The sequence below is a fragment of the Toxotes jaculatrix genome, chromosome 3, assembly GCF_017976425.1.
Source record: "Toxotes jaculatrix isolate fToxJac2 chromosome 3, fToxJac2.pri, whole genome shotgun sequence".
Classification (NCBI taxonomy): Eukaryota; Metazoa; Chordata; class Actinopteri; family Toxotidae; genus Toxotes; species Toxotes jaculatrix.
This window is the reverse complement of record NC_054396.1, coordinates 2,820,902-2,831,633: the sequence shown is the minus strand read 5'-3', so window position 1 is coordinate 2,831,633 and position 10,732 is coordinate 2,820,902. Positions and strand designations below refer to the sequence as shown.

The 10,732-nt window shown below is 42.6% G+C and overlaps 1 protein-coding gene across 2 annotated transcripts; it reads right to left on the bottom strand.

Annotated features, from left to right (window-relative positions):
* Positions 1 to 200: 200 nt before the first annotated feature.
* Positions 201 to 10,197, bottom strand: wnt7aa (wingless-type MMTV integration site family, member 7Aa). Of its 2 annotated transcripts, none has more exons than XM_041034960.1 (4): positions 9,605 to 10,197; positions 9,100 to 9,326; positions 6,007 to 6,278; positions 201 to 2,136 (listed from the first exon to the last, which is right to left on the bottom strand). In XM_041034960.1, the coding sequence occupies exons 1-4, from the start codon at positions 9,673 to 9,675 to the stop codon at positions 1,657 to 1,659; spliced, it is 1,050 nt and encodes a 349-aa protein (XP_040890894.1). In that variant the 5' UTR covers positions 9,676 to 10,197; the 3' UTR covers positions 201 to 1,656. The 2 variants fall into 2 exon arrangements, with proteins under 2 accessions (XP_040890894.1, XP_040890895.1); XM_041034961.1 differs by having other exon boundaries at positions 9,949 to 10,197.
* Between the last annotated feature and the right edge of the window lie 535 nt (positions 10,198 to 10,732).

The window sequence follows — 10,732 nt, the reverse complement described above, 5'->3', positions numbered from 1 at the left end:
ATCAGCCGCCAGCTCCACACTCCCACTGCTCGCTGAGGAACACACACTGCTGTGACACCTGCAACACAGCCCGCAGTCACACCTACTTCACTCTGAACTGCCTCCACAATTCAATTCAATTCAATTCAATTCACAATGAGACCCAACTTGAAAAATGTTTATGAAACACAGAATCAGCTCATTCTGTTAACTCTGCGACATTTATTGAACAAAAAGAAAAGACAGTGTGGGTCTACATGACAAATGACAACATAACTTCTGATTTAAGAACACTACAGCTTTTGGGTGATTTGAAGAACAAACTGTAACTTCCAGGTTCAGTTCCTGAAGTAGTTCTGCCTCATTTACATCTTATCTGTATTAATGCAAAACACTGAAAATCCGGCTTTGAAACCAAACCTTTTTCACTGTCCTGATCAATTCATCTGTCTAACTGGATGGAACAAGAATCTGATATTTATTTAAGCACATTTGTTATTTTTATTTTTATCTTCCTTGTTTTTAGAAACACAGATGAAATAAATCCACTACAAGAGATGGAACTGACTCAAAGAGGCTAATGCTCATGGAACAGCCTGGAGGCGACATTAGTACTTCAGCTCTGTGTAGGTAGCAAAGCCACTTCCTGAAATGGGTTATACGTCACAATACTGCACAATTCAGTGTGACATTCTTAGATTCTTCTGCTGAGGAAACAGGCACATTTTTAAAACAGTGTTTCAGTGGGTAAAGAAATGCTAAGAGAAAATATCTTACACAGAGATAGAAAATAAATAAAACAACATTTATATAAAAATAATCTCTTACAAAATATATTCTATCAACCAACATCGAGGGACGTTTATGTCTGGAAGCTCGCGTTTGCTCCTGGTGGCGTCAACTTAGCTTGAAGAGTCAATACGGCTGCTGAGTCACAAGCTCCACAACTTTCCAGACAACTAGCAGCAAACTGGAGGGGAAGAGGGGAAGAAACGAGCAGAAAACAATACTATCATACTGAGTCAGCAATCAGTAGTTCAGTGTTCTCCTGCTGGACTTAATACTTGTGAGCCGCAGGTTCCCAAATCTGTCAATCAAGTTCAGTTCTGACTGTTTCCGGTTTCAACTCCAGTGTTTAACTTGTTTGTAATTTAAAAAAAAAAAAAGGATAGTCAAAAGAAAATTCTTTTTGCTCTTAAGTGCATTTTTTCTAAAAAACAAAAAACAAAAAAAACCCCACCAGGTATCTACACCAGCTTAAAACTTTACCGGATTTAGTCGACAGTGAAATTTCAAAACAATCAGTAGTTTTCTCACTGAATAAATTATTAGTTTAGAGAAAGAAAACAAAAGTGTTTGAGGTGAGTCATGCCAATAGACCAGTGAAGTCAAGCCTGGGGCATGAAATGACATTAGAAAAAAAAAACACAGATAAAACTTATGAGCCCATAGGTCGAGTCCAGTGTGATGGCAGACGTGCACTGGCCTCAGTATCATCAACACAAGTTGGAGGAAGTGGTTGTCATGATGGCTGTAGCATCAACACGGCAAGGCATCACAGCCATAAAGAACCCTTATTCTGAAATACATAACAACACACACACACACACACACACACACACACACACACACACACAGTCCAGTCTAGCTGTCTGAATACACGTCCAATAAATATCTCTATTTGCAGGTATACACCTCTGTCCTCTCACTGCAGGTGTTGCATTTAACGTAGCAGCACCACAGGAACTTGCAGTTGCACTGCCACACACGTGAGTACTGGTGTGTGTTATATCCCCGACCGCAGCACATCAGGTCGCAGCTGTTGGGCTGCTGAGCCGTTTTGTTGCACAGGCGACCCTGAGTTCCCGTGCTGCCGGTCAGAGGGTCGGCCTCGCAATAGTTGGGCGACCTCTCGATGTAGACCAGCTCCGTGTCCAAGGGCTTACGGTAGGAATGGGGTTTCTTGATCTTCAGGAAGGTGGGGCGCTTGTTGCGGCTGGCTCGCACCGGTTCCACGTGCACGGCCTGGTTGTACTTGTCCTTGAGAATGTACCCCAGCTGACGGAACTTGGGGAGGGTCGTCCAGCAGGTTTTGGTGGTGCAAGATCCCGACACACCGTGACACTTACACTCCAGACGCATGCCCTTCTCCAGGACCTGCAACATGGAGGACAAAAGTTTTTAGATTCTATCAATCGCACCTTCATCGGAGCTTTGTAGGATCTTAAAAATCTTTTTAGCTTTTCAAGAGAAACGTTTTTCAGTTGTAACTTCACACACATGGTTTCTTACAGGTTGTTCCCATAATGAGCAGGTAAGAAACATGAGTTGGGAGAAATACTCAGTGATATTGCATGAATAGTTCAACAGGTTGAGACAAACGTTTTCAAGCATTCCAAATGAATGTAAGCATTCCAGAGATCTCAGGGCTGCTACAGGATGTCACTCTATGGCTGGTAGCTACGTGTGCGCCATTCTTCAACAAGACAGGGTGAGCTTCAAAACACACACGCATGGAAGAACCATGTAAAAGCATGGGAATCCTCGAACTTCTTGCATGTGCTGTTATTTAGTAAATAATTTGTATGCTCATATACAATCACATTTGTTTCACTGGGTTTATTTAAGTCATTATAACAAGATAATTGGACAAAAGAAGCTTAAAAGGACATCGCTGATGTTACACATCAGTTTTCCAGTCATAGGGAGTGTTAGTCCGTGAAAACAGTTTCGATATCATGTCTCCCTGGAGGAAGCTTTGTCAGCTCTGAGAAAATAACTCTTATGATGTCACGGTGACCTCATCAGGGTTATCTCGAGCCCTCAGGAAGAGCGCCGGACTATGAGAAAATTTTGGCGCAGAGGTCACACAGGATATTGCAACTTCTGCATTTATCACATGGTGCACACTGCACCAAAAATCCAATAAATACCAGTGTCTGTCAAACAGTGAACCCGTTTTTCAGAGCATCTCAAACCCCCCAAAATGACTTTGGCAGGACCACAACAGCAGGCCTGTAAACACTAATGTCTGTCACTGACTGGATGAATGGCTGGAGGCTCTAGTGTGTATGTTCAATGGGTCCAGGCTGCAAAAGCTTTTTTTTCTATATACGTGACAAGTGTTCAGTTCTCCTTAATGCCATCAAGCATATTGGGAAATGTAGGATCTTGAAGTTTGGCCCATACTAAGGACTGATAGTCAGGATATCCTAACCTCTGCTGCTGCTGCTGCTGCTGCTTTAGTTCTGACAGCCTGAGAAGTGCTTCTAATAAATGAAAAGTACTCTAAGATTGAAATCAATTTCAATTTCAACATCAAAATTAAAATAGTAAAGTTAGAATAAAATGAATCTGTACAAGGTGATGAATTCAGACATATGCTGGGTTCATTTATGAGTTCTTGTGGTGAGTAAAGAGATAGTTTGGTCTGTCACCACACAGACATTTATAACGAATAGACTGGCGGCGGTGAAAGGTCTTTTCAAGGTTATAGTGGAACGTTTTTGGTGTGTTTGGCAAAGCAGCGTGGGTATTCTCCGTGTGCCTTGGGCTGAATGACATCAGCTTACCCTCCTTCCTCCTTCACCCTCGCTGGCATTAAAGAAGCCTCACCCTGCTTTTTAATTATTCCACTCTGATATGGCCTCAGACTTTCTGGAGTCTCGTGGGGTAATTGTCAAAAGCCTTGGATGCACACAGCTCAGTGTGGTCATGCTCCCGAGATCCGACAAACGTATAATTCACGGAGTTCAGGGGAGGGAGATGCCAGCGAAGCTGCCATTGTTTGTCTAACAGAGCTGCTGTAAGCCTCCCGTGGCACCTTTTACACTATTGTTTATTCTTCTCAAGAAATTTGAAGGTTGACTCTAAAAACACACTCTGACATCATCTCCAATTAAACATGAAAGCCTCACTACAATAATTACAGAGGTATCCGTTTAGTAAGTGTATATTAAGAGATTCACACACTCTGTCACATTCTGACTGATGCCAGACCTCAAATATGAAGCCTTCTCCCACCACAGCCTGGTCCACAGATGAAACAGCTCCTCTCTCTCCCTGAATGGGAACACAACCTGTCCCTGGGACATGGACCTGAAATCTATCGAAGCAAATCCACCACGCAGCTTCTCAGTTTTTACAAGTGCAGCCCCTCAAAATATACATTTTCATGACATTTTCAGGGTCTCTTCTGAAAGATTGGGAATTACATTGATAAATTTAGCCTTTGTTACCAGCTGTGCAAGCATTCATTTTTAATTTAATTTGTACAGCATTCACTATGTAAACTTAGCATGTTAGCATGCTAACATTTTATATATCAAATTTTGACCCCATGATGGTTCTAGATGAAAAGTTAAGGGACCAACAAAGGAACTGAAATTCATGCTGAGCAGGAAGTGATATCGGAACCAAATTTCATGGCAATCAATCCAATAGCTGTCGAGACATTTCACAAAAAAAAAAAAAAAAAAATCTCAGTCTAATGGTGGTGAGGAACCATCAGGGAATAATCAATATCAGCAGGATTCATCCTCTGGGGACAAGATGCTGATTCATAAAGCTGAATCTGAACATGATAACCCTCATGAAGGTAGGATTAATTTCAGGATTGTTACAGCTTGTCAAAATTTCCTTTTGCTGCTGCCCCATATAGGCACCCTAACCTATGACTGGTCAGTGAAGACTTGCTGGTCTTCACTGAATCCATCACTGCATTCTGGTCTTACCCCTCTAAATGATGGTGTCGCAACGGGATGTAATCTTCATCTTTCCTCTTGTGCAGACTGAATAAAATAAATTAATTCTATTATCAGAAGTCCTGCTGCACATGACATCCATCCTCATCATCGCTCTTCATCCCTTCACAACCATCACCAGAGGGGGATTTTCCTGAGCAGCTCATGAAATGATTACCCCTCTGAGTGATGACGCTACGATGAACTGCCAAGAGACTCTCTCACATATTTCTTCATCTTTTCTATTGCGCAAACTAAATCAAATAAATTCAGTTATTTACTCTTTGTCTCTCCATATCACTGTCTCCCTCTGAGCTCTACACTCCAGTAGACGTGTGTAGACTGCAGTGATCTCAGAAGTTTACCGCAGACTTCCACTCATCCATCATGTGCCTGCTGGGGCTTTTCCAACAGGCTGCTTTTCTGTGGGGCCACTTTGTGGAGGATCCTGCCATTTCTATTGATCTGTCATTTGGCTCCCGACTTCCCTCCACTGGTTAACAGCATCAGAGTCTGGCTAATACACTCTCATACGCTCCTGGGTTCACTTCACTGTGCATCTTGTCAGACACTGTTACCTCTTGACTCTACATTATTTGACTTCTCTAAATGAGAGCAGGATCCTGCATCGACCACACTCTGTCCTCAGTGGCTCCTGATGTCACTGTACTTGGCACTTGCCCTGGTTGTGACCTCTTTAAATAACTGTGAGAAATGACTGCAGCCAAACCCCCAAACTAGACCCTACTCATTTACATTTAACTAATTCCATCATCTAAGGTAGGGCTGCATTAAATAAAGTGTTTCAACAAAAATGATGTTCATACGCTTGTAACACTAAACAGCAGGTAAAGCGGCAGATAGAGAAAACAGGTGTGTGTATGGATGATATTATCTGAATTGATTTTATCCTGATCTTTCACACAGATTATCATGTACCTTCTGATCTCCACCCTGTCTCTGGTTGTCACTCATTAGCCCACTGGTTTCTCCTGAAGATGTATGTTTTTAAAAACACCTCACAAATATATAGTTTCATCTTTAAAAAAAAAAAAAAGGCTCAGTATAATTTCCTCAAACAGCTGGTCACTGTAGTTTTTCTCAAATATTACTGAAACAGAGCTTTTGTTGGAGAATGTTTTCAGCTGTAGATCAATCTATGTGTGTGTGTTCACAGTGATGAAGGAACATGTCGCCCAGTGCAACACTGTGGCTCACTCATGTGTTTTTAAGTGGAGCTCTGTGACACAGAGGAATAAGATATGTCAGACTATTACAAACATACCTTGCGTCCCACTTCATTGTTATGTAAATTCATGAGAGTCCTGGCATTCTGCTTAATTTCCCGTGCGTCCACAAACACCTTGGAGAAGCCCAGGCCGTAGTGGATGTCTGCAGAGCAGCCGCCCCACTTCCAGCCTTCCTCCTGGTTGTAGAAACCCTGTTTCTCCTTGTCACAGCCGCAGCCGCTCAGACTGCCCTGGGTGCAGGCTGCTGTGACTGCATGGGCAACCCCGGCAGCAATAATCGCGTAGGTGAACGCAGCCTCTTTACTGCCTGCGATAAAGAGAAAAGACATTTTTTTTAAATCACAATTGCCGACAACAGAATTCACTATTTCAGACTCTGTCAAGCCTCCTTACATACCTGGCATAGCTGCCTCAAACCAAATCAAAAAATACATGAGCCAAGCCAAGTCCAATTCATTAATCATGCTCTCTTTAAACAGATAAACTTTGGGAAAAAGCTCTGAATCTTTCAGAAAATATAATGAAGCAGTGTGAAAGAGGAGAAACTGTTTCTCAGAGAACAGGACCGTTTCACTGTATTTATGATTTATGATCAAAGAACCTTCAGACTCGTGTAATTTAACAATTTCACCAATTAACATTCAGTCTGTTGATGACATAGGATTGGTAGAGATGTATATTTGAGACCATTCAGTGGGAGATAAAATATTATAGGCATCATTTTGGCCCTTGTCCCAGCTGCCATCACACCAGGATCCACCCTGTGGAGGTGAATCTGAGAGGCATGCAGAGCCTCCCTACATAGATGGATTTCCACTCCATAAATCTGAGTGCTTCAGGTCAACTGCGTTTTTTAATTAAAATGGAGATAATTCCTGTGGGGAGCACACGTGGAAACCATCCAAAAATGACCATAAGTTGCAAAAATGTTCCCATAAAGTCATCATCTTTAACAATTAAACCAGCATAGAAGCTTCTTTTTTAGACGTTTAAGGTCATAGTTCTTCTTCAAACTGTGAAATTTATGTGCAGATGTTGAGTTTTGTTGGAACAAACTGATGTGAATCTATGTTTGTTGTGCAGTGATGGACAGTTGAACGATGTAAAGGCAAAGCAGACGGAAATACAGCAGCAGTCGAGAGTGAATTTATGAACTAAATATATTAACTATTACATAATTTGCAGCAAACGCCCTGTGAGCTTCTGCTTCCGTCGGTATAGACACGGCCCGTACCCACACAGAGTTACTTTAAGTAGCCAGCTTGGTGGATGGGGAGGATACTTGATCCTGGTGCCAAAATACTGTACATTTCTGCATCACTGCCAACAACAATCCCAAATTTATGTAGCCTATTCTGTCAGTTTTCAATGTTCCAGTCCGCTGAAACAAAACAATGGATTCAGACAGGCTCCGTACAGGGCAGCTGGGACTGAGCAGCGCTCGAGCCAGCCTGCTGTCTCCTGGAAATCAGCCTGATTCTCTGCTACATTTGAGTGAAATCTGGATTTTTGCGGGCGCTGAAACGTTTGCAATCATCTCTTCTCACTGAGTTTTGTTTAAAGCTGCTGATATGCACAAAAAGAGACGTCGCTTCCCTAAAGCAGAGGCCTAAAATGATTCTACATAAAACATCCCCTGCCAAAGCTGCAGAACCTGGAGCTAAATTTGTAAACCAAGATGAAAGTGCTTGTCTGAACTTGAAGCTTTTGGGGGAAAAGTATTTTATGAACATACATGTAGGTCGTCAAGCTGAGAGCAGATAAAGAGCATGTCGGTCTGCATGTTGCAGGCTATGAAAGAGCAACAGGCTGGTAAGGACATGCATTCAGTTAAAGAGTGTGTGTTTGTGATAAAAAAAACACACCGAAATCATCAGGCAAAAGATTCCAATGCATCATCTTAACCTTTACGATCAGAGGTCACTTAATGAATCCTAATCACTGTTTATAAGGACCTGTGAGGCTGCGACCTGCTCAGTTACACATCAAACTGTTCACCTTGCAGCTTTGAAGTGTGTGAATCTGTTCTCTGCTCAGTATTTATGACAGATAATGCTGCAACCATTTCAGGTAACACAATACAGCCTAATATTTAAAAAAAAATCAATGTTCAAAGCAGCAATCAGCATAAATTAAAGGCTTAAACATGATGTGAGCTATAATCCATAAATACGCTTCAAGTGAAAAACGACACCCAAGCTCTGCGTCTCTGTCTGTGAGATGACAGGATGAACTTAAAGGACAAGCCAGTGAAATTCCAGCGTGTTAAATATGATTCTCTACTTATTTTCCACTGTCCCCAAACGTCTTTGGAGCAAGCATCGCCTCCAGCCTTATTCCACATGCAGGATAAAATCTGTGGCTTATTTTCCCACCGAGAGCAGATGCACCGAGTCTGAGCTTCTGACTCGCAGACATTTGTCAGGTGTCAGAGGTCGAGTACCTCGGAGGGACGTCTTTTTGGACTATATTTGGACACTGTATGGTACAGTTTTCAGCGCTGGCTGTCCAGCTTTTTCAGGCAGTGTTAGACTCTTGTTCAGATGCTACAAACAGTTATAAACAGATATAATAGAAATTAATAAATAGAAACGTGCAGTGTACACACAACAAACAAGTATTAACCTGCTGGTGTTTTACTGTGCAGCAATGAGAGAATGAAACTGCTTATTCCACAGTAAATACTATTACATTAGTAAAACTAAAAATATATTGTGAGCAGTGTATCTATATAGATCAAGGCACATTGACATGTTTAACAATGTCTTTCATGGCACTTTGGTAAAATGACACAGATGAAGTGAAGCTCTCGCTGTAATAAGAGTTTCATCATTCAAAACAACAGAAATAACAATTCTGTAATAACAGATACAGTCACTGAACTGCACTGTGAATGTATCAACAGCTACAGGACATTTAGTCTGTATACTGTGCACAAGTGCATTAAAACCGCTTTAAACTCAGTAGAAGGCCCACAACAGAACCACATAGAATAATGTAGGGAAATAACACTAATTCAAAATGCTTATTGTACAAAGAACCAATAAACTCAATCAACTGAATAAATGTGCAGATATTTTTTCCGCCTGCGGTACATCCTGTTTAAATATAATCAAAGTGCAACATACCCACTTTGAGCTCTTTCCCGAACACGGTCCTCTCTCCCAGGGCCGAGCAGTTCCAGCGGCCGTGTCTGAACTGAAACTGACACTCGTTGATGCCCATCTGAACTCCCTCTCCGATCACTATGATGGCATCGGGTCGGCTCTGACAGATAGTCCTCTGACGGGGGGCCAAGCCGGGGATTTTATTACAGATGATGCTCGCTCCCAGTGCGACCACCGATGACAGACCCCTGCGGTGAAGGCGAAAGGTTAAAATATGGCATTTGGTTTTTTTTTCCCCCTGTGGATGTTCCTCAGGTGTTTTATGCAGGACCGTAATCTGAGGAAATACACACTGTTCTGACTGATCACACGTGTATGATAACTGCATTCCTATCTGCTATCTCCTCTAATGGAAAGCATTTTAAATTGCCCTGCTCTCCTTTCATCAAAAAAAAAAAAAAAAAGAAATCTTACAGCGCCTGTACGTAAATGCAAAGACAACCTGTGGGACATCCCAGTAACTCACCCTATTTTCAAATACACTATCCCAAGGCACAGGAAAAAATGTAAAATCCAGCGCCGCGTCTTCCTGCTCATGGTGCTCAGGCCAGCCGGCGGATTAATGTTCTACTGCCGCAATAACCAGCTTTATTTCTCCACCGAGTCCCGCGGGATCTCCAGGTGTTCCGAGCGACAGACGTGGATGAAGCTCCTCGGGACAAACCAAAGTTTGTGGTGGAAATAAACTCGTCCTGATTTCATTTGGTAGGTGTCCGGGAGTGTGAGCCTGCGGTGGAGCATTGGGTCCGCTGGTTTACAGGTAAGTAAGCTCGGCTCCTCGGGGATCAGGCGGTGAGAGTGTGCGTCTACCTTTTTTGTATCAGGGCGTGTTCAGCGGAGGATCTGCCTCAGAGCCGCTCGTAGTCTCAGCCTGCAGGTACACGCTCGGCTCATCCGTCCCTCTGTCTATCAGACAAGCGCTCAGAGCTGCAGACCTGGGTACAGCTGAAATAAAGAGCCAGTCCAATCCTCAGGTCCCCCTCACACTTCGTTCCAGCTCACAGACTCTCAAGTCGTCTCCGGGGGCACTGGATCATCCGCGCACACCTCAGGAGTCCATCCCGCCTCTGCACAGTACCGCTCTCTGACAGACAACCAGCTACCCGCACTTTTTATTCATTTTCCAACAATAAAGGCCCCTCCCACTGATTCTGAGTTATCTTGGCACGTTTTGAAAGCTCCATCTGCATCAGATCACATTTCATCTGATGCGATCTGTCCCTCAGAAACAGCACCGGTGGGAACCTGTAAGTACTTCACCTGGGTATTTCCACTGTGTGCCAGGCTTTATACTGATACTGCACCGCATTACACAGGGCAATATCATTTTTACTTGTTAATAATAACTTTACAAAACCAACATTTTCAGACCAAACATATCATCAACTCATAAAATACAATTCTGTTAATAATAATTTAAAAAAAAGCAGTTAAAATGAGCTCCATTTCCAGCAGCTGCAGCACTACAATGCTTCTCACACGGTAATGACACAATAAAGATGATCCAGTGCTAGGATGAAACAACCGGAGCTACTCTGCACCATTTTTACTTTTAGTACTCTGTCGCCTGCATTTATTTAAATAAAGGTTTAAA